The sequence below is a fragment of the Hydra vulgaris genome, chromosome 12, assembly GCF_038396675.1.
Source record: "Hydra vulgaris chromosome 12, alternate assembly HydraT2T_AEP".
NCBI lineage: Eukaryota > Metazoa > Cnidaria > Hydrozoa > Anthoathecata > Hydridae > Hydra > Hydra vulgaris.
This window is the reverse complement of record NC_088931.1, coordinates 77652980-77678548: the sequence shown is the minus strand read 5'-3', so window position 1 is coordinate 77678548 and position 25569 is coordinate 77652980. Positions and strand designations below refer to the sequence as shown.

Below are 25569 nucleotides of genomic sequence, written 5' to 3'. Positions count from 1 at the left end.
ATTTATAGTATAATACAATATCATTTGATATAACTATCAAATTATGCGCGTAATTAAAAGAGTGAAAACAGACGTTTTTCCATGAAATGAAGTTTTTAAGGTAAACTTTCTTTTTAATCTGCTAAAAAAACTACACGAACAAAATAAAATTAAGTTATCCAATTTCTTCTATTCCAATGGACATTTCTGCTTTTAAAAAATTATATATGTATTTGCTAATAACAGTTTGATTTGTTGTGTAACAACTAATTCTGTAACTCGCTACAATTGTCATATTGTATATTATTTTGTTGTCTGCTGATAATTACAAATCTTTTCAAGTTATTAAATTCAATAGTCATCGTATACTTAATATACAGAGAATTTAATTGATTAAGGTTTAATAAATTCATTACAAGGGTTTAATCGTTGCTAATCGTTTTGAAATATTTTTAATTTTTCAAATACTTTTGAATACTTACGCTATTTTAATTAAAGTTTTGATTACTTTTTATTTAGATGGACTAATACCAGTATGTATATGCAAATATGTGTATATATTAAAGCATACATAAACATGTTTATATATATATATATATATATATATATATATATATATATATATATATATATATATATATATATATATATATATATATATATATATATATATATATATATATATATATATATATATATATGTATGTATGTATATATGTTTGTATGTATATACCTCTGCGAAAATCTTTTTTAAAAAGTATTCTACAATTGTAGTCGGCAAATGTCAATAAACAACGACCTTTTTTTTAAGTCGTTAGTTGGTAAAAAAACAGATGCGTCACCCCCTTCCCCCTTTAAAATCTCTTATATATATAAAAAGATAAATATTGTTTTTTGTAATTTTTGTGAAAATAATTAAATATGCGTATTTGAAACTATTGAGGGAAATATTATTTCTTTGCGTTTCACTATTTCAAGTTAGGTGTGTAAGTAAAAAATAATGAATCTTTCCCCCAACCCCATAATTTGAAAAAATTTTACGGTGCGTCATTGGAACAGAACATATAGAACTTGCATATTACTAGCTAAAACTTATTATCTTTTTAAATCATAGACAATCTAATTATCGGACAGACAAGTTTTCAAAACATTATTTTTATTCTCAAATTGAAAATAAATCTTTTTTAAAAAAAAACTTGAAAAAGATTTTACTTTAATAAAGTGCACAAGCTAAAAAATTTTTTTAGCTCTATTAGATAAAAAATAAATTTAGTTCAATTAAATTTATTTCATTGAATTTACAAATGTGTCACTTTGCACAGAACGCGTGTTTAATTTTAATAAAGCAAATATCAATTAAAAGAAATCGTGGGATAAAATAACTCATTAATATTCCAAACGCCGTGATAATCCTTTTTTAATAAAATAAAATAAAAATCTTGTTGTTTCAAGCTCAGTTTTAGGTTTAAGGTTGGAAATACTCTATAAGGTGTAATAACTTTATAGAGACTTCTAAATCCTACTATGAATATAACAAAGAGTTCTATAAAAATAAGCAAAAAGTTGAAAAATTTTTTTTTTCTAAATATCCTTAAAAGGTTTTTTTTTGTCTATTAAATCTGCAAAAAAACAACTGTTTAAAGAATGCTGTTGTAAAACTAACCAAAACTTTAAAAATTATCTGCACATATTAATCTGCACATATTAAAAAAGAAGTTAAGCTATTACATTTGAAAAAAAGTAAAATATGCTTAATGCAGTTACAAAAAAAATTCTAAGCTAAATAGTATTCATGTTTTTCCACAATACTGAACACGAACAAAAGTCGATCAAGTTTGTTATTAAAATAGTGCAATAGTTATTATTAGTTATAAGATTGAATTAAAAATTTTTTTTCAAGTTAGTGAAGTATATGTATAAGATATATATAGGTAGGTGTGTTTAGGTAGGTATATATAGGTAGGTATATATAGATAGGTATATAGGTATAAGTAAAGTGAAGTAAGGTATAAATAGGCAAACCAGGTAAAACTTGCGTTATTTAAAACAGTTAATAATTATGCGGTTTTGCACAAATTGATATTTAAGCATTTCGATATTTAATAATTTATGTAATTTAAAACACTGCTTAAAACTCAGATTACGATTTATCTTTTATTTATTTGTCATACGCTATTTCTTGGAAACAAAAACTTAATAAATTCATTAAGGACGTTTAATGCAACATTAGATAATGACATAATTTAAGATACAAGACTTAATGAAGTTTCCACAAAAACGATTAATGAACGTTTAATAATATCAATTATAAACAAAGTTTAAAGTTTATAGTTTCGTATATATATATATATATATATATATATATATATATATATATATATATATATATATATATATATATATATATATATATATATATATATATATATATATATATATATATATATATATATATATATAACAAACTGTATTGTATTTTATTGTGAAGTGCTTTATTATATTTCATTATGAAGGGTTGTATTGTTTCAATTTATTTCTCCTTTTTAATAAGCCATTTTTAAAATATTTGTGTCAGTCTATATTAGTTTTCATCTAACGCAGTTTGACTATATTGTTTAAAACGATTAGAAAGTAACGATGCAGAACGAGGCTTTAGATAAGGATATTAAAATATATTCTACAGTTTAAAATGCCAAACAGTACTATTAACGTGCATGATAAACAGCGATTTTGTTGTAATAGGGTTGGACAAAATTTAGTTGTAAGCGGTGAAATATTTTTGAAGACATTTATATTCACAAAAGTTTTTTTAAAGAAGTATAATGCTTCTCAAGTATTGCAAAGACTAGGAGATTTTCAATGGTACGTTCAAGAACATTTTTATTTGATAATAGGCTCATAAACAACCTAAAATTAGACATGACCGATATCAAAGTATCTTCAAATATTTCAGGAAGAAATTTACTTCGCTTCCATCCCGACAAACAAAGAGAAAAAATAAGTGATGCGTCCTTCAATGGTATTATATTTGTAAATCAAGATAATAGTGTCAGTCTTAGCAATAACGAATCACCTCAAATGTCTCCGTTTAAACAAAACGAGGAGAATGCTTTTAACAATTTCGCTACTAACAAAGTTCCAGAAACTGATATTGTTGAATCTTTAGATATTTGTGAAAGTGTAATATGTGGCAAAGAAGACGAAAACAGCAATAATATAATTAAAGAAGATCATGTTATAGTTAATCAAAAAAAGAAATCTGCAGTGCATTCCTTTAAAAACTTTGTTCGAGGCACAATCATTCCAATGCCATCTGAAACAAAAGAATGGCTGGGCAAACAGCCTTCCGACTGCGCAATCGAAATGGAGAATTGTGTATCAAACAAAGAACAAAGTTCCTCAATTAAAACCGAAGATGTTCCAAGGAGAAAAAAGCTTTCAAGTGTTATTAATCGCAATAAAAAAACTCGATCAAGAATACATAACGAAGGTGCTTCTTTATGGACACCGGTGGTAAGACTGAGTTTACACAGATTACTAAAATTGAATTACCACTTGTAAATGTATTACAAGCTCTTGATTGGTTTTAATTTAGATTTAATTTTTTAATTGGTTTTAACTCTTATCAAAACATCTCAATTAAGTTTTATGTGCAGTACTTGCTTGATCTAAAATAGAGATTATTTGAATCCCAAATGATGCGGGTAACGTATCTGCCCTCAATTTTTTAGTTTTTAACATCGTTTTTATTTACTTCTAGGAAAATAGTCGTTGGAAGTCTGGAGAAAAAGTTGTTGAACTAAAAGATATTTCTTTGCACCAATTAACTGAATCAGAGCGTGAAAAATTGAAACAGTACGGATTAGAAAGATTACGAGAAAATAATTTTGATTGTCATTTAATAATCCCTAAAGGTAAGGTAACAATTTTTTATAAAAAAAAATTGCTTTTTTAAAAAAAATTGTGTTAATAAAGTTGATTTAATTTATGATTTGGAAAATAAATTAAAAATGCTTAAATAGTGTTTTTAAAACACGTCAATATTAATAAAGGCTTTTAAGTTTACGACCAAACAAGCGTAACGTGCTGAAACATTCGTATGCATCGTACTTAATAACATTCCGCAAATATTTTAGCAGTATTAAAAGTATCTTCGTAAGAATAAATGTTTATTTATTACTCTGATTTATTCGCAGTGCCAAACATCGAAATGAATGAGTTTAAATTGAGAAATTCATAAGTGTGTTTTTAAAGCGGAACTGAATTACTATACGTATACTAAGTGTGTTATAACCGATAGAAACAATTCTTCAAAGATTACGTTATATTTCTGAAATTTTTCTGATAAGAGAATTTCAGAGATATAACGTAATTAAAAACAGCTAGTATTGAGTGGAATACAAAGGAACAGTTTATACAATATTTTAGGCATGTAAATAATTGAGGGGTATTTTAGGGTAGGGTTGGGTAATTTCTTTAGATTTCATTTTTACAAAATGAATTTGCGATAAAATAAAGAAATTTTTTCCAGTTTAAAAACTTCTATATTTAATAAGAGTCTTTACTTTGGTAATATATTGAGAAAAACAAATTTTAAAGTTACTTTAGCGTATAAATTTATTTTTTTAACAGTCATGACGGGGCAAATTTGTAAATAACGGCACGAATTTTTCAGTACACCCAAGTGTAAAATACGTCACTTTGACGATAGACGAGACTATTTACTTGTGATAAATGCAACATATCCAAGAAAAAAAAACTTTAATATAAAACCCTATTTTTCGTGGAGATGGTAGAAAGAGCTTCTTAACCTAAGTTGACATTCTTTTAAGTCATAATAGGCCGGGTGAATAAAAAAAAGCAATTACTTTTACTCAGGATTTTTGGAGTAATTCTTAAGCTTTACGTGAATAAAATTTGAGTAAAGTTGCTGAAATTTTTTATTTACGTAAAGTTAAGCAATTTACTCCACAAACGCTTAGTAATTGCTCAGCTTTACGTGAATAAAATTTGAGCTAATTTGCCGAAGTTTACAAGTAAAGCTTATCAATAACTGAGTAAAAGCAATTGCTTTTTTTATTCACCCGGCCTATTATTAAGATAAAATTACTTGAAATTAGTTTACTGATCTTTAAAACAGGTTAATGCCTGAAAGGGCAACCATTTGTTAAATTTTTCTATTCAGAAATAACCTAGCACGTGCTAGCGCACAAAAAAAATTAAAAAAAAAATCAAAAAGTATATAATGAGGTATAAGGCATAATGAGGCCCTAGGCAAGCCTCAGACGCGGGCCCTTGTTGCTGACATGAACAAGTCAGACAGATAAGATAACGACAATGTATTTCTAAGTTATTTCAATAAAAAAGTAAATGAAAAAATAACTGCAAAATTTCGATTCACTCACTAAGTTCAAAAGAATATCATATGATAATTTGATATTATGTAAGGAAAAATTCGATGTGGAAGTTTGTTATACACTGGGTTGAAAACATAGTTTGTTTAAAGGCTCAAGCTACCATCGAACTTTGATGAGCGCGATGCTCATTAAGGTAGGAACAAAGCTATATGGAGGGGGGAGGGGAGGGGGAAATACTACTGAGTAGGTCAAATAGTAGTAGGTAAAAATTTTTTGTCAAAGGAACTTACGCCGAAAGTACGGATAACAAATTAGGTCCTTTCATCCTTTTTTTTTTCTCTTATTTCTTAATTTCTAATCGCTTGCTATTTTATAAAAGCTAACTTCAAAATGATTTATTTGAAAAATTATTGTGAAGAGGGGGGAGGGGGGAGTAAATGCCCCTGCTGCCAACTCCCCCGCCCCTCGGTTGCTATGGGCCTGTTAGATAAAATCAAGTATTATCTTTGAAACGAGCTATTGCAACACTATTTTGCGCGTAAGTTAAGTCAAGCAAAATGTTTTCAAATGACTGCGTATTTGAAGTACTTTTTTCAGTTATAAAAATTTCACTTATATAGTCAAATACTTTTGAGGTCCAATGTGGTCCAGTAATTTGAGACTTGAAATACATTGTTCAATGTATATAATCAGTATAAATTTGGTTTATAATCTGCATATAATCTGTTTATAAAGTCTGCATGATCCCTAATAACGATTTTTACAAGTTAAATGATGTATCGGATTTTATGTAGCGAAAACATTATATGTGTTTTATTCTAAATGGTTATTCGATATTTGGGTCTCCGCAGTGACGGATCCCCAAATATGACGGATATAAATACATCTTAAAATACTTATTTATAAGATTTTGTAAATGTAATTTATATTTTTATATGAAAAGTATTGATATTTATTCATATATAATACAACAAAACTTGAAGATAGTTAATTCTAATATTTTGGATGCAGTTGTAAATGGCATGAACTTAACTGAAAATAATAGTTTGTCTAAGTTCATAAAACATCTTTGACAAAGACGACATATATGCAAAAGCTCTTAAATTTGTTTCCAAGAGAATAACAAACAATAGCTAAAAAATGAACAGATATCGGTTTCATTTGTAATTAAGAATAAGAATATTCTTCTAACTACTTCCATTGATAAAGATAACTCTGCCCTTATCCAAATGTAGTATCTGACTAACCTCAGGTGAATTTCAATACTTCAAGTAGTAAAACTAAGAAAAGAAGATTGGCGCCATTAGTTACGTCTTTTTTATCTTCAGAATTATCGTTTGCATCAAGTTGTAATTTATGCCAAGATGGTAAAGTAAAAGGTGCTAAAGCTGTAGTACAATTATCAGAATACACGAGTTTTGGTTTGAAAAATAATTAGTCATTTTTTTAATCAATTTCTTCTAAATTATTTTTTTTTTTGAGGGAGGGGGGGGGGGGGGGGGGGGGGGGGGGGGGGGGGGCGGGGGGGTGGGGGAGCAAATACCCCTGCTCCCCCATCCCCCCTCCTCCCCAGTTGTTACGGGCCTGATTGGGTATGTGTTTATTTTTTTAGATGCATAAAATAATTTTTAATCAGACAGCCACATTAATATTAGTCTACTTTATAAGAAACTTAGACTAGTAACTATGCAAAATGAATCGTTGCCAGGTATTTCAGGTGTTACTATCTACCAAATAAAAAATCCATAGTTTCACTACATTTTTTGTATAAAAATACTAAATGTGGTTGTTATTGGAGTAATCTGATAAAATTATTACTTTTTTCCAGTTTATATTTATTATGGATAATAAAATATGTGCTTGCTAAGTATTTTAGGTATCCATAGCAACCCCAAATTCAAAATGTCACCATTGAAATTGCAATCCTCAAATTAGTGAACAATGAAAAAATGCTCCTTAAATCTTTTTTATATAACAAGTTGTTAGTTTTGTCCAGATAAAGTAAAATCTTGTTTGTTGTTTTTACTATGACAACAATTGTAAACTTTTATTCAATTGTTTATAAACCATTTACTTCGAAATTGATTTACAAATTTTATTTTAACAAACATTAAAATTTCGAATTGTATTATTTGTAATCAAAATGGTGACCTTCAATTTTCTATTTTTCCTTGTTGAACTTCAATCAGCATGGATCATTTTCCAGCTCATTTTGATCATATTTCCTATGAAAATAATGTAAAATTTTGCAGCAAGGTATTTAAGTATTATCTTTCTTAGCTAAGTTTTTTGGAAATTATCTCAGACCATATCTTTATTAGCATGTGTATCAAGTAGATGCAGATGATTCTTTATTGAAAATTTCCTATCAACGATTAAAAATACAAATTCTAAAATATAAACTTTAATATAAAAGCTAACTGTAAATTATTATGTTCTAAAAAACTTGTCTCATAAAAAGGAATAGAAAAGTTATCAAATATTTATTATTAAAGCAAAACAATATTTTTTCAATCTCAATCTTTACATGAAACATTGTTAAATATTATTTTTGAAATATCAGCTAAAAGAAGCAAGTAAATAGATTTTTTAGTTCCTATGCAATATCACATTAAAATTAAGGAGCAGAAGTGATGAAGACTCTCCCCCCTCTCATCCCCTATAACGCACTTTAATTTGGTGAGGAAGGAGGAGGAGGGGGAACCTGTTGTAGATACAATTAATTAACTAGAAACATTAGTAATCTTTCTTAACTTTATGATTTTTTATCAAAAATAAGTGTATGAAGTGAATGTTTAAAAATATTCTAATATATATATATATATATATATATATATATATATATATATATATATATATATATATATATATATATATATATATATATATATATATAAAAGCATTATTAGTACATCAAATTGAATCAAATCACTAATATATTCACAGCCTATTCTAAGGAAAAATTTTTTGCGGCAGTACCCCTTGTCCCAGAGAAGTTTAGCGAAAAATCAGAGTTTTTTAGCACAAAAAAAAACAATATTTGTTGTAAAAAAAAAAAAAAAAAGTTCCTCAAATTTTAATTTGAGTAGTGCCCAAATACAGTCGACACTGTCTAAAACGGTCTAGAATAGCCCCTGATATTTGTGAATCAAATCTCAAATCTTAAAAAAGTCAGCTATTTTCTACTTTAACTATTTATTAACATTTCCTAAAATAATATGCTGCATGCATGTATTGATTTTTGACATTTAGGTATATATTAGGTATATGTCATTGCAAATTTTGCTGCGTTGTTTTGTTTTTTGCAAATCCACATTGCAATCTTTATTTTATATTTTGTATTTACTATGTAATGGGAAATGTTTTGATATGGAAGATGTAAAAGTAATTTAAAATAAATTGAAAACTTTTTATATCTAGAAAAAGTTAAAGCTCAGGTATAATTTTTTTCCTAAAATTCTAAAAATCTCTGGAAATTAAATATAAAACCAAAAGCTTAAAAATTTTTTTAACAAAAAAAAAAAATAGTCTCCTAATTTCCTTATAAAAAATTTTTGCACATTTTTAGATAAATCAAAATACTAATTATACTTTTTTTATAAACTTAGGACAAACCTTCACTTCATATCAATAAAAATAGAAAAAAATTAAAGTCTTAAAGTAATCTTCATAAATCTGACTCAATCCGTTTATGAATAAATTTTCTGCCTACAGATGTTCTGTTTTACTGACAAAATATTTCAATTAGTTTTTATCTAAAAATTTTCATTTGAAGCTATTAATTAACAATGCAGTATTCAAAATAAATTATAGTTAAAACCCACAGTTAATTAATTTTAAACATTTAAAGCTCTAAATTTTTTTTTTAAGGATTAAGTATATCGTTAGCATTAACTATTTTGAAAATTTAGCCCATACCCAATTACTCTTGCAATAATTCCTAATTCTTTAATCTATCTTGAGAAATCTTATATAGTAATACTTTCCTTAAAGTATTTTTACAATAAAGCAAAAAAAAACTGATAATACTTTTTTTATTCAAGATACCCAAGTTGCAGCTAGGAGACGTTGGAAAAAGTTGATGATTTTGCGAAAAAAAGCAAAAAATGAAAATAATGAAAAAGGTGTTTTTTTTTTATATAATTATTTACAAACTGTTTTCTTCCTCTAATATGCAATATTATTTTTGTGTAAAAAGTTGAAAAGATAATAATTATATAAAGATTTAGAAAATAAAATAAAAGATATGTACTGTGATTTTTTTTAAATAAAATGTTTTTATTAGCATCTCCTAGGCCTTTTAACCCTGTGTTTTCGGTGGATCTAAATCAAGTTATTGAGAATGATAAACTTATTGAAAAAGCACAAAAAGAGGCAATGCAAAAACTTGATAAAAATGAAGAGCTTGGCGAAAACTTTGAAACAAATGATAAAGATCAATTGAACAAAGACAGTATAACTAGGACTAAGGTCTGTGAAGAGGCATTTACAACTGAGGATCATGAAGATTACAACTTAAATTATTTTAGGACAATATGTACGCTTCAAGAAGAAGACGAGGATGAATGGAGCACCAACAAAAGAAAATCAAGGTTAATTGAAGCTCTTGCACTTTCTTCAACATCTGCTTCTTCTTTGTGCATACTTGATAAAGAAATAGAGTTTAAACAACTTCCTCTTCAAATTCCAAAAGTTATTTTGCAAACAACAGAGTTCATAACCAAATTCGCCTTAAATACTGTTGGAATATTTCGAACAGGAGGTTCAAAAAAACGAGTGACTCAAGTAAGACAGTTTATATCATATATTTTATGCATATACATTTTATGTATACTTTGCATAACTCTAGTTTTACATTAAACATTTCTCTTAGATGAAAAGTGATTATGACAGAGGTTTTTTTGGTGTCATTAATGGAGAAAGTAATCCAAACGATGTTGCAGCACTTTTAAAAGAGTTTTTAAGATGTTTACCTGATCCATTGTTGACTAGAGAACTTTACCAAGTTTTTTTATCCTTAGCAAGTATGCAAGTATCTTTATTCAAAATAAATCTTTTTTTCAAGTATCTTTTTTTTTAATTAGTTTTTATATGTATAATGTTTAATAAATCCTGTAATTTATAATTCTATATATATATATCAGGGGGAGATCCACCATTTTCTGATGTTTGAGATTGCTGACTTTTTTTGAAATTTTATTAACTTGTTGCTCTCACATTTAGGGCAATTGTGGCCGAAATTTTAGGGCTTTTTTGTTCCTAGGTTCCAGTCATCACAACTTTTTGCAAAGCGTCCTTATTTGACATAAGTATAAATATATAAATGTTTGGTGTTTGTTATATGTCTGGAAGTTAGCTATTTCAGACATCAAAAAATGATGGATCCACCCCTGTATATAATATGATATATTTTATAATATTGTATATGTATTTTATGATATTTTGTATATTTATTTTTTATTAGTTTGTAATGTGATGTTATACATTGCCCTTAGCATTATCTAACAAAATCTTATATCTAAGTATGGTATTTTAATGTATACCAGCGTAGTTAGTTACTTTAAAATATTATAGCGTCTGTCTGATATTTTGCTGACTGACATATTTTCATTAAATGATCAGGTCTGTGAATTATGAAAGATGAACATAAAATAAAAATGTTTGTAATGAAAAAATCTAGACCTAAAATTCTTTTTTTTTTTAAAAAAAAATCTTCCTAAAATTAGGATTGCTTGTCCAGATTTAAATAAGATTTGAAATAAATACGCTGTTTAGGTGAAATGATCGTCATAGTTTAACAATATGATCTGTTCTGTTTGTTTTTTAGCAATTTTTTGTAATTGTAAGCTTTTTCTTTGTTGGAATTCTAATATTTTTTGTAAAAGTTGATAGAAATGTTGTGTTTTGACAATTATATTTAATTAATATGTACTAGAACAGATTAGAGCTAGAATTTATAGCAGATTGAGGCACTTTTTAAAAATTTTTTAATTAAAGTTAATGTTGTTGAACAGAATTGATCTGAAAACTCAAAAATAATGTTCTTTAGATTCACAATTTGGGGTATAGAAAAAGTTTTAAAATTATACAAAAAAGAGAAAAATTTCTTTAAACATTATAAAAGCTCTTGTTTGGATATAATACATTGATGAAATCATGCTGTTTCCAAATAAAAGAATTTGAATAATTTATAAATCGCCTTAACTACATCTAGTATTTGTTTGTTTCAAAATATGATTTCCTATATAAAAATTATAAAAGTAAAAAAAATATATTGAAACGGAATGCTTTAAATTAAAAAAAAAATTTCAGATTAAATTTAATAAAATAAATTTAAGTTTATTAATATTTAATAATAAATTTAATTTAAATATAAATTAAGTAAATTCAGTTAAAAAATTTTTAAAAACGAAAAATAGAAAAAAAATTATTTAAGTTTCTGTTTTTTTTATCAGAAAAAAATTATTTCAAAATTGCTGTGAAAATGTTTTTTACAACAACTAATTGCTGTTAATGTTTACTGCTTATAGGAGAGCATACTTTTTTCAAAAAATGCTCTCCTTATATTTTTTTCCTTCAAAAATGACTTCAGTAAATATAACAATATTGTGCAAAAGTGTTTGTATCTTTATTTATGCAAAACAGCAAGGAAATTAAAACTTTATGAACTCTAAATGGTTACCTGTTTTTAACAAACTTCATTTATTCCATAGTTTTATTTTTTATATAATTTATCTGACTTTAATAAAAACAATGGTTGTTATGATTAAATTGTTAAAACTATATATATATATATATATATATATATATATATATATATATATATATATATATATATATATATATATATATATATATATATATATATATATATATATATATATATATATATATATATAAGCATATATTGTACACTCAGATCAAAGGTGCCACATGTCAAAAATTATGGATATTGAGTTATGAATGCCATTTGATAGTATGTTATGTGTTGTACATGGTGACAAAATACCACAAGTCTAAAACAAATGTTTACAAAATGACAGATACAAATGGCACTCTTAATTGGAAAAAATATTCAAAACTTGAAACTTCAACCCTGATTTTCTCAGTTTGACACTTTCTGACTTGTGGCACCCTTGATCTGGGTGTACGATATATATACATACATTTAATGCAACTTGTTTAATGTAAGAAATTACATTAGGTTACATTATTAATCTTATGTAATTGTAAACATTTTTGTCTTATTTATGTAAGGCTTACATATATTTTCCTTTAGAAAAAGAAACACAAACAAAAGATGAAAAAGTTGAAATTATTCAGCAACTTATCTGGTTGCTACCTGTGGCTAATCGAGATACTTTGGAATGTCTCCTAAATTGCTTGCGAATGGTAGCTGACCATTCCCAAAATTCAAAAGACGAATTTAATAATGAGGTTAACATGAAAGTTAAATTTTTTTTTTTTTTTTTTTGGTAATTATTATTATAAATGTATAGTTAAAAAAAAGTATTCTTGTTTTTTTTTATTTTAAATTATATTTGTTTTCAGATTTTATCGAATTTTCTTTAGACAATTTTACAGTAGATTCTATAGAAGACTTAGTAGAGACTTAATTATTTAAATATATTTTATTGAATTTAGATATGTGGAAACAAAATGGACTCTTTAAACCTAGCCACTTTAATGGCTCCAAATATTCTACACAGATGCAAAGTATGAATATAACATTTGTAATTTAAAATTTTGCATTTAAATGTCAGTTAAGTATTTAATGATCATAGTTAATTACTAGATTGTATTAGTATTAGATTAGCTCATTTATTGAATGACTATAAAGGTGTCCCAAAAACAAATGTGTACACCAAATTATTTGTTTATACACTTTTAAAAGATCACTACTTTCTCAAAAAGTTTATTAAGTGCTTACTTAAAAACTAGAAAAATAAATTTTTTATTCGATATTTTTGGTTTTTAATGTTTTAGCTGCTTTTTTTAAAAAAACTTGTTTTTCTAACAATTTGGTGTTATTTTTTATAGTTAAAAATACAATCTTTTAAGAAAAAATTGAAAGCTTTGTTTTATGGTGGTTAATAATCAACCTTAATATTATCAAACTTTTATTAAGTGTTTAATTGAAACATGAAATATTTTTAAAAACAATATTTAGTAAATAATAAATTTATTTTTGAAACATCATTGATCTTAGTGTTTATCATATATTAATTGTTTTTAACATAAGAGTTTTCTGAATATTATGGTCGTTTTCCACGACGAAAAATTTGCACAAGGCAAGTTTTTTCGTCGATTAGCATGCGCAGATAAAACATTTCTGGCAATTATACTGATACAGCGTTTTGCTGCAGCGGGAAAAAATGTCGGATTCATTTCTACTTTTTGCAAATCACCATAAGCAAAAACCAATCAAGTTTAGTTATTGTAATGTCAACAGTAAAAAAAGCGAAAACATGCTGTTTTTTAATATGGCAAAGAAACAAAATTCTCAACCTGGGGTTCTTATTGATTTTATATGAACTCACTCTGAATATTGGCAACCATTAGTAAGTTCATCAAATAAGGAGCAAAACTTAAATTAACAAATGTTAATTTGCACACTGTCAATTCCAAAAGTTACACTTCACAAGTAGGTTTTCTTCGTGAGGCCAAACAAAGATAAACCATTTGTGAAAAACCCTACATTGAGTTAAATCTGCTGTTCATACTTGCAGTAACAGTTTTTTAACAGAAATGTTCATATCAGAGTTAAGGATTTATTTTCTTATACTTTCTTATGAAAAACTTTATTTTAAATTATTATATTAAAAAATGGTATCACATCTTACATACAAAAATAGAAATGTTAAAATTAACGCATGGAAAGAAATTTAATTCAAATTCAAAGTAGAAAGTATGCAAAAAAAGTAATAATTCCTTTTAATTAAACATACAGCAAATTATTGCTGCCATATTTATTGTTGATTTAAAGAAAAAGTAGCACAAGAATCAAAAGAAAATAAATAAAAATCAAAATGGCGTTTTGTCAATAAAATTTGCTTCAAACAAATATTTTGTCTTGTGGAAAACAGCCTTTAATTGTTCTTAACATAAGAGTTATTTTCTGAATATTAGTTGTTCTAAATATTAGTTGTTCTAAATATTATTTGTTTTTAACGTAGGGTCGTCCAAAAATTACATCACACTCTAGGGGGAAGAGGGGTTGATTGTTTTGTGGCAAGTCATACAGGACTTGTTACTAAAGTGTTAAAACATTGTGACAAGAGGGGGTCTAAAACAGTCAGAAATTGTGTGACGTAATTTATGGACAACCCCATAAGAGTTTTCTGAATATTAATTGTTCTTAACATAAGAGTTTTCCTGAATAATAATTGTTCTAATATACAAGTTTTTGGGATATACTAAAACATTCTCTTTTTTGTAAAAATAAAATCGATATAACATGAACAAACTTGCAATCTTTACTTACAGATCAATAAAAATGGGGAAAAGAAAAAAGATCATTAAAAACAAGGAGAAGATAGAAGATCATTAAAAACGGGGAGAAGAAAGAAGATCATTAAAAACAAGGAGAAGAAAAAAGATCATTAAAAACAAAGAGAAGAAGGAAGATCATTAAAAGTGGGGAGAAGAAAGAAGATCATGATAAAAAACTATTATGTTAACTTAAACCTGCCACTTTACATTATTTCAAAAGTCAAATATCAATCAACATATATAAAAAATAAATAAAGCTTTGGAAAGTTTATGATTTTAAATTTCACCCTTTAAAGTCTTAGATGCTTTGGAATACTTAGGCTCAGTTGTTCACCAGTCTTCTGTTGCTAGTGATACTTTTGACTTTCCAGTTAGTGATATAACTCAACTTCCAACATGCCTAAAGTGCCATAAGTAAAATTTTCCTCTTTTTGATTAAAAGATTATAATTCCATTTGTTCAGAAATTCCAATTGAGTTAGAGACAAAGTACTAGCTACAACTCTTGTTAGCATAAGATGCAGAATTAGCAGTTACAGTGTTTCTTGAATTTGTCATTAAAACATAAGGGGAAAATGTTTATTTTATCTAGAAGCTCTAAATGAAAAGTTAAAAATTATAGTTAAAAAGGTTGATATATCTACCAGTTAACAATTTATTAACAAAGATGTCTACTACATAAAATATTCTAATTGTAGAGAGCACTAAAGAAAAAGATCAGGCTATTATTATTCAAAACATTTATAAGCATTTTTAAACAGCAGATAGTTGGAGTCTGTACTGATGCTACATTAAGTAATACAGGTAGACTAAGTGGAGCTATAATAATTTATAATAATATACATTATAAATAATAATATATACTTATAATAATAATAATATTATAATAATAATAATATTATAATTATACTTTTTATAATATTATTATTATATTATATATAATAATAATAATATAATAATAATAATAATAATAATAATAATAATAATAATAATAATAATAATAATAATATATACTTAGCATATATAATAATACTTTAAAAAGAAAAAAAAGTAACAAAGAAAGTAACTCAAAAAGAACTTTTAAAACACTTAAATTGTTGAATACTTAAAGTTTAGCTAATATATTGATATATAAATAAATATAAATACTGTAAATTACTTTATTTTATTTTTATTATTTCTAATTTAACCTAATAATTCTGAAACACAAACCTTGATGAACTAGTGCGCCTTGTTTGTCAAAGTTTGTTCCTTATATTATCATGAACAACCACCCATTTTTTTGGGGTATAACACAAAGTATGTATTTTTTGGGAAGGGGATAAGATATGAGAAGAAATAAATTATTGACTAGTTGTTTTTTTATAATTATCAAATGGAATCATTTTAGTATTAGTATTGTTGATTACTAAATTGACCACTAAAAAAAAAACAATATTTACAATATTAATAAATCTTAGTAAAAAAATTGGCATCTTGAAGACTTTGGTTAAGAATTGTCTCAATAAATACTGATTTTCTGTAGTTTCACTGATTTTATTTTTTCAACAACACATTTAAAATCAATTGTGTATTAAGAAGCATCAAATTTTACAGTTGTAGCATCGTTTATTGTAGATCTTCAATATTTTTTGCTCAATTTTAATTTGCTAACATCCATACATTTGATAATGTGCTTATGGAAGCTGTTAACATTTATTCATTTGATGATGTGCTTATGAAAGCTGTTAACATTCATTCATTTGATGATGTGCTTATGGAAGTTGTTAACATTAATCATAGTATTTTGTTCATAGTCGGAAAAGCTTTTTTGTTTATTTCTGATTCATTAAAAGTTTTTGATAAATTAGAAAATGCCTTTACAACAATGAACCAACAAAAACTCAGAATTCCATCATAGTTACTAATTTCAGATGCTTAATCACGAATTAATTTTATAAGTTTTTAAAAGTTATCTACTATGTATTTGATATATAACAGTGCTGCTAATAAATTAAATAATGGTTAAAAGCGATTTTTGTTTAAGTTTTTTTATTATTTTTTTTTAACTCTGATCCATGTAAAATATATGAAAATGGAATTTATCTGAATATTTGAGTTAGAATCTCTGTTTTTTGGCAAAGTACAAAATAATCTTCTTCTATGAACTAGTTTAAATTAGATTAGGGATCAGTGTCTTATTAAAGGGCATATTTTATTAAACTTTCAATTAAATTACTCATGGTCAAACTTACTGACTTAAATACTATAAAAAATCTTATTTTGCTATTCATGGTTATTCATTGGTATGGTAATTCATCATTAATTGGTATGGTAATTCATGGTAATTCATCATTAATACTGTTATCCTAGTTAAACTATTTAGTAATACAAAAGCATCATTTATAAAATCTTTCAAAACATAATTTTTTTTTCATAAAATACAAAAATACTTAAAAGTCAAATATTTTAAAATTAATCCCTAAGCTTGTATTTTTGTACTAGTATTTTTTTGTTTTTTTGTTTTGGTCACTTGACATAACTATGAGAGTATTTATAGTTAATTCTAATAAAACCCATACAGATTTTATTAATTTGTATTAAGCTGTTTTTCTTGTTTTAGATTTTATGGAATTGACTTGATAACAATAACAGATTTAATTTAAAATCACTATTTTTTTCATTTCTGTCCCCTCTAAAAGTCTGGCTAGAGCTTGATCAAACAATATAGTCATTACTTTTTTGTAAATATATTGTTATTGTTAATTCATTGCTGAGTTCATTCACATCCATTCATTGCCAACTTAGGTTACCTTATTCATTACTTACTAACTTAGTTTTTATGGAAATGAAGTGACACAACCTGAGCATCTCTTATTTCAAGGCCTGAACAACAGACATTATCATTTTATAGATGATATCAAAATAGATTTTGATCTTCGTTTTAATTAAATTTAAATTTTTTTAAGCACTGTTACAACACTGTCTCAAGAGTAAGGTGAACATAGATGAACCTTGAGTGCTAGTCTGAAAAATGTGTACTGATAGCTTTTTAATTTTCTCTTTTTCTTTTTACAGAAAATATTTTTCATTATAGGCAACAGTTATCAGTTTTGAAACCAAAGCATCTTTAATTGGCGTAATCATATTTTTCATTTGTAAAGAAAATTGTTGACTAACAAAGATTGTTTAGTATTTAAACTGCTCAAATTTTTTTAAAAAACAAGCTTCCTTTTTAAGACTATTTTACTGATAATAGTTAAAAAACATCTATTAATATTTTTTAATTTTTTACACATCAAGAGATAAATATTAAAATGAAATTGAAAGATATTTCACCATTTCATAAGTTTTTTAAAAAAGTTTTGTTATTGTGAACTTTAGTAAGCTAAAGTTAGTTATAAAAATTAGTTATAATTCACCAATTAAAAATTATAATAATTAAAAAAGTTTAATTTAAAAAGATTTTTGTATTAGGAAGTTTTAAATGTTTAGACGTACAAAAGCAGCAATGCTTATCAAGTTGATGAAGCATTAAATCCTGATGATAACAAAGCTAGCATTGAGATTGTAACACTCATGATAGATTATAATAAAGAACTATTTAAGGTAAGGTGTTTTTTTTTTTGCTTATATATATATATATATATATATATATATATATATATATATATATATATATATATATATATATATATATATATATATATATATATATATATATATATATATATATATATGTAGATAAAAGTATTTAAAAGGCCAATGAAGAAAAAGTTTAAAAACACTTTTTCTTTAAATTATTAGGTTGTCTGTTCAAACAAAAACTGTTAGTTGATGTATGTACACTCCAATGCTTATCCTTAGATAGTCAGTCAATGTATGTACACTCCAATGCAGCAATCTTTAATCAATGTATATAATTGTGGCTTGTTAAAATTGTTAAAAAGATAATTTATGCTAGTTTTGCCTTTTTTTTTAATTTATTTGATAGTCTTAAGGGTAAAAAAAAGGCAAACTATAGTATCACTTTTATACAATATTTTGTAGAAAAAATTTATATAGTTTAATTTTCCCACAACTTTTCACTTTTGAATACAAGTACATTTTTGCACACATAGTCAGTGATTTTTTTGCTCTTTTCTAATTATTTTATGCAGTTTTCTAATAAGTTAAATCTTTTTTTTCTGTTTTTTAGATTTCTGCTAGCACCCATGATAAAATACTTCGGATGCTACTTGTAGATGACCCGGAAACAATAGACTATGTCCTTAGAAAAAAACCAACTGTTGAACAAGAGTATAAATTAGTTTTAGTTAGATAAAATATTTAAAAAAAAAAAAAGGTTTTATATTTATATTTATATACGCACACCATTTATGGTGACACTATTTATTTAACCTATCAATTTTTTTTTTTTAAATAAAATTTTACACAATATTTTGGCTTATATAGTTTGAGCCATTTTCAAACTTGTTATTTACAATAATGATGTTATTGCTATGGAATATTATAAAAGTTTTATATATTATGCAAAAAAAGGTTCCAATGGTGAGTTATTAAGTTTTTAGGTTAGTAACATTGTAATTAAGTTATTTCAATAGCTTCACATATTTTTTTGGTGTTATTATTTAAAAATATAGAAAGTGTTTTGGAATTGTTCCAATTAGTTGTTATCTTGCAATGTTTTACATGTTCTACAACTCTTAATGCTTTCTAGTTAGCTTTTATTACGTTTTATTGATGTTCAGCTATTTGTGTTGTCTTTTTTCTAATTTCACCTTCATAAAAAACCCACATGTATATATTAACTTTTGCAATATATGGTGATTACACTAATGTGGTTTTACATATACATTCTTTTTTTGCATTCCTGTGATAAGAAAAAATCATATTTAAGTGGTATGATTAAATAAAAAACAGATATCTAATAAACTAAGTTGATGTTGAATATTTTGGTATTTACATGTGAATTGAATAGTCTTGTCTTGAAAATTGAAAAGTGTCAGAAAGGAACTTGCTTCATCATAGTTAAAAAAGTATTTATGGTTATCATCAACATATTGTTTAAAAGTTATAGATGCATCAAAACAGTTATAGCTTGTTGAGTTGCATTAAATTCAATGTTGTAAATGAGCTTTTGAATTTACTACTATTATGGACAATCTAATCTGACCAGAGTTTTTTAAGATGTAAATTTTATTATCTCATAAAAAAACATTTACTTAGACAAAGTTTGATTAAGTTATGAATGTGTCAGTTAAAGTTAATTTAGTACACAGCTGACGATCGTCTTTATTGTCATTTAAAATTTTAATAATAGCTAAAAATGCTTTATTAAATTGAGCTGATGGTTAAAGTTTGAGTGATGGTTAAATGTTAATGTGATGGTTAAAGTTTGACTGATGGTTAAAGTTTGAAAACGGCTCCAAATATACGATCGAAAATATAATTGTTACCATGATGTATACTTATATACGTATATATATATAAATATTTATAAATATACGTATATATATATATATAAATATATATACGTATATATATATAAATATTTTCATACTATTAAGATATCGTTAATTAAAAAGTATATCTATGTGTGTTTTATATATATATATATATGTATATATATATATATATATATATATATATATATATATATATATATATATATATATATATATATATATATATATATATGTATATATATATATATATATATATATATATGTGTTATTTTATCAGGTTGACAAAAAATGGCATACAAACAATACCAAAGGCAAAATCAATAAAAAGAATTTCAAGTTTTGATGAAAGAATAGGAAATACAATAGGAACACAAGTGTTTACATGTACGGATGATAATAAGAAGTTTGAAAAATCGAACTCGTTTAATGGATATTTGCGAATGAAAAGAAATAGTACTAACAGTCGACCAAGTTCTACGCGGTCCGACCCAAATGATAGAAATAGTGTAAGAAAATCATTAAATGAGCCTTCTCCACGAAGGCGTAAAAGATCTGCTTTTCTTGGGGAGTTAGAAGCATTTAAACGTAATTCTAGTCCGAGAGATAGTGGAGTTGTATTGACGTCAATCCATTGTGTACAGGATGATGATCGATTATTAGTTGATATTAAAGACAAGCGCTCTTATTCTGAGTCTGTTGTTCTTCGTCGAGAAAATTTCAGAGAGCGGGATTCGTACGATTCTGCTTACAATAGCGGTATAAATAATTTTAGGATGTCAGAACTCGGCTCTGTCAGAGTAAGTCAAGAAGTTTCAGAACTAACATCATTGGAAATGAATGAAAATACTGAAAAGTTAAGATTAACTTTTTTAAATGAAGTCCTTGAATCTCCACCATTTTTAAGTCCACAATTACATGTAAAAAAAAAAGAAACGAGAAAAATTTCAATGCCAATTTTACCAAATAAAGAATATTTTCCTCTTCATAGACAAAAAGAAATCTCTTTAGACGGCATTCCAAGTATTTCTTTTGATAACGAATGGGATCCAGTCTTAAATTGGCCTTACTGGAGGTTACCGTCAGTAGATAGTCAAATGCCGTCGCAAGAAACAGATCTTTGAATGCATAAAAAATAGTGTATCTATACGGCTATCATAACAGCTTCAATACATTTAATGCAAAAAGGAAATAGGTTTCCAATGCAGTTACTTAACCAAAAATACTTAAAAGTCTATCATGCTTCTGGGAAACGACATAATATTCTTTAAAAATTAACTTGAGAAATGTTCAGAAATTTCATAGCATTTATTTAGTTTAATATTTTACAAAAATATTTTGTATTTATAAATTATAGATTCTATAAATTATAAATAATTATACAGAACTTTATTGATTTGTAAAATTGGATTCAATCAAGTTCTAAGGTCTTTGCTATTTCCAGCATTAGTTTTCGTTTTTTTAAATTATATTTAACTATTATTGATAATAAAATGGGGATTATATTTAGTTCTTTTATACAACATAACGAAAACAGCTAAATAAAATTTAATTAAATAATTATCCAATTTTTAAACACTTCAATAAAAGTCTTGTAAAATACATTTTGTTGATTTTATTTAAAATTTCCGAAAGTAAAAACAAGGTTTAAAAAAAAACATTTTCTGACTTTTAAAATGAAATAAAGATTTTTTTGTTTGTTAATTTTATCGTATTTTAATAATTTGAAAACCAGTTGAACATTTATTGCTTGGAATTTCATTCAAGTATTTTTTTATCCCATACTATGTATGTTTTGTAAAGGAGCTATTGCTACTACAAATTTTCTATTTCTAAAACTGCAGTTATTAAAAGTTGTTTTTGTTCGTCAACAGGGAAATTTTTTAAGTCAATGTATTTTAAAGTTATCAAAACATCGTGGGAAATATTTTACTATTACTTATCATTAGACTTTTAAATTTCAATTTAAAATTTTAATTTTATTAGAAAATGGTTATCAACTTCCTGACACAGTTTTTTTTTTTTGAAATTCAAATCGACTTTTTTTTATTTCAAATGATTCCTTGATGGCAGTATATGAGTACTATAATTTGTATTTTATTTATTTGTTTTTTATTGTTTAAAAATTGTACATATATTATAAATACTTTTTTTAAATATTAAATTTTTTAGTTAATGCTTGATTGTTAATGATAAATATTAATAAATTTTTATGTGAAGCTATTGTATATTATTTTCATTTTAAAGACAGTTTATATAAATCGTATTTAATAACGACAAAGGTTTATCACAATTTTCACTGTTATCGTTAAATGCGAAAATTGGATATTTCTAAAGTGGGCTCAAACACAAAATAAAAAAATAAAAAATTTTTTTTTTCGTGGATAAAGTTCTTTTTTATTCAAGTAACGGTTCAACTTTAAAAAGTCTATTTTGTAATAACTAAAATTTTGATAATTTGGAAATTGATCAATTTCTTTCTCCTCTCTCCCTCTCCCCTCCTTATTTTCTGTCTAGATTAATAACAATTTTTATATTGCAACTGCATTACAACAAAAAAAGATTGCTCTTTTAACAACTTGTTGACACTACTGACAATTTACACTTAATATCATATTTGGTTTATTATAAGTTATTTGTCAAAAAAGAATAATACTGTTATGCTTCATTACATTGTGTTCAACAAAGTATTTTAAAATTTAAGCTAAAAAACTTTAGAAGAGTAATTTAATTTTTAAAAAGTATTTAATATATATCAACTTTTTAAATCTATCTAAATCGCATATTATTTCCCAATATTTTTCTGTAACAATTTATCAGTCGTAATTCCATGTTAAGTATCAAATTGTGTATGTGGAAAAGAATGCCATAATTTTTTTTCGATTTTCTCCTAATGCTTAATCAAAAAATTTCAACCAATAAGAACTTTTTTCAAATTTGGATCAACATGTACGTATTCTTTAACTCGTCATAGTAGCTCAACAGCAATAAATTAATTTTCAATTATTTGTTGTTGAACTCGCAAATGCCAAGACAACTTGGAGAATAAATAAATATCGTTCCCCGTCTAAAAAAAATCTTTCCAACAGATTAATTAATTCAGAATTAAGCCTGAGTTAATTTCAATGTGTTCGAATTTTCTAACCAATTATAAACTGTAGACCATTAAATTTGAGTAATCGTTTGAAAAATAATCTCTTTATTTAACTTCTAAAGTTTGTACTCTGTTGAAAATATGGATTTAAGACTTGATTTCCAGTTCAGCTCAGATCATCGAGCGTTTTACAACAACTCTTGCCCAGTTTAATATCTTATTTATGGAATTCATTGCATTTGTATATTAACCATATATGACAAAGACATTTTTTTAAAACATATTTGTTCATGCCAATCTTTATGTTAAAAATAGCTCACGACATTTTAGCATGACATGAGTATTTCTGATAAAAAGAGGTTTTAAAACAAAAAAAATTGTTATAAGTTGTTGTTATTGCGCACCTTTTAGTGAAATCAAGTATTTCAGATTATTTGTACATAATGACGTTATTAAAAAACGTAATCTTGAAAAGAATTTTATCTACTTATTGGGGGATCTGAATTTAGATTGTTTTTAATAATAGTATTGAATAGTTTTATAGTGGCATTTTAAAACATGCCCTTATAAAAATTTTAAATCTAAACCGGGGCGGTTCTTTTGATCAGCAAACTGACCAGAATTACTCAATCAATAACCTCTTTAATGATAAATTTTATAACATCCATGTCTTTAACGAAAATGGCATAATTAAAATGACATTTTTGATCATATTTTCAGAGGAATAGTTTTATCTTATTGAGACTTTTTAACAATTTATAAACAGGGAAAATCTGTTATTCTACCTCTTACACGGTTCAGACTTTGTCACCTCACCTAAAGACAAAACTGAATTGTTTGCTAAGAACTTTTCATCAATATCATTTCTTGATTCCACTAGTTGCATTCTACCTGATATAGTCGTCAAACAGGTTGATCCATTGCTTGACATTCGTATCACTCCAGCTTCTGTATCAAAAGTGATTTCCTGCTTAAACTCTTCTACAGCTTGTGGTCGAGACAACATACCTGTTATAGTCTTGCAGAAGTGTTCTCCGGAGCTGTCATCTATACTTTCAAAGCTATTTAACAAATGCTCATCAGAGTCTTGTTTTCCGGCATGCTGGAAAGCGGCATCTGTTATCCCTATTTTCCAAAATACTAGAGAGCGATCTGACTGGTCTAACTACCGTCCCATTAGTCTTCTTCCTATTATAAGCAAGGTTTTTGAGTCTTTAACTAACAAACACTTAATCTCTCATCTTAAATCTAATAACTTACTTTCTAATCATCAGTATGGATTTCGGTCTTCTTGTTCTACAGCTTATTTGGTAACAGTAATAACCGATAGGTTTTATCGTGCATTAGACAGAGGTGGAGAGGTTAAGACTGTCGCTCTTATCATTTTTAAAGCTTTTGATAAAGTTTAGAATGCTGGTATTCTCCTTAAGCTTTCTTCTTACGGTGTATCAGGTAACATCTTTAAGATTATTGATTCCTTTTTTTCCAATCGTAGTATAAAAGTTGTCCTCGATGGACAGCAATCTTTTTCATATCCTGTAACTTCAGGGGTTCCTCAAGGTTCTATCCTTGGCCCTATCCTCTTTTTAATTTACATTAACAATCTTCTAGATATTCTCACATCTAAGGTGGCATTATTTGCTGATGACACTAGCATTTATTCTTGTCATGAAAAGAAGTCTACACTCTCTGATTGCTAGGGGTCAGAACATCTGAGCTTGAAATGGATCTCACTTATGCTACAGCATGGGGCTCACAGTGGCTGGTGAACTTTAATTCAGATAAAACTCAATTTTTTTCAGCCAATCGTTATCGCAACAGTTTAGATCTTCCTATATTTATGAACGGTAATGTACTCAATGAGTCTGTCAATGATCTACCCTTCATCTTCCAGGAATAACTCTTACTTCCAATTTTTCTTAGAAACCGAATATTAAATCCGTTTCAAAATTACCATCCGCTAAGGTCGCATCTCTTCATTGAGCTCAACACTTTCTTATTCCGGATTCTATTCTTTGTCTCTGTAAATCTCAAATCCTTCCTTGTATGGAATACTGTTGCCATATCTGGGGCGAATCTTCTAATGATACCTCTTTTAGATAAGGTGCAAAAACGCATTGTAAACATAGTTGGACCTGCTCTTGCAGCCAACCTTCAACAATTATCACATCGTCATATGGTTGCTTCTCTATCTCTTTTCTACA

At 26.1% G+C, this 25569-nt stretch overlaps 1 protein-coding gene across 1 annotated transcript; it reads left to right on the top strand.

Moving 5' to 3' along the window:
* Nucleotides 1-2516: 2516 nt before the first annotated feature.
* LOC100215916 (uncharacterized) lies at nt 2517-21494 on the top strand. The gene is made up of 10 exons (XM_065814527.1): nt 2517-3492; nt 3740-3893; nt 9380-9460; nt 9622-10121; nt 10210-10360; nt 12616-12773; nt 12981-13052; nt 18302-18415; nt 19005-19105; nt 20552-21494. Exons 1-10 carry the CDS (start codon nt 2839-2841, stop codon nt 21393-21395), a joined length of 2829 nt encoding a protein of 942 aa, XP_065670599.1. The 5' UTR covers nt 2517-2838; the 3' UTR covers nt 21396-21494.
* Nucleotides 21495-25569: the final 4075 nt, after the last annotated feature.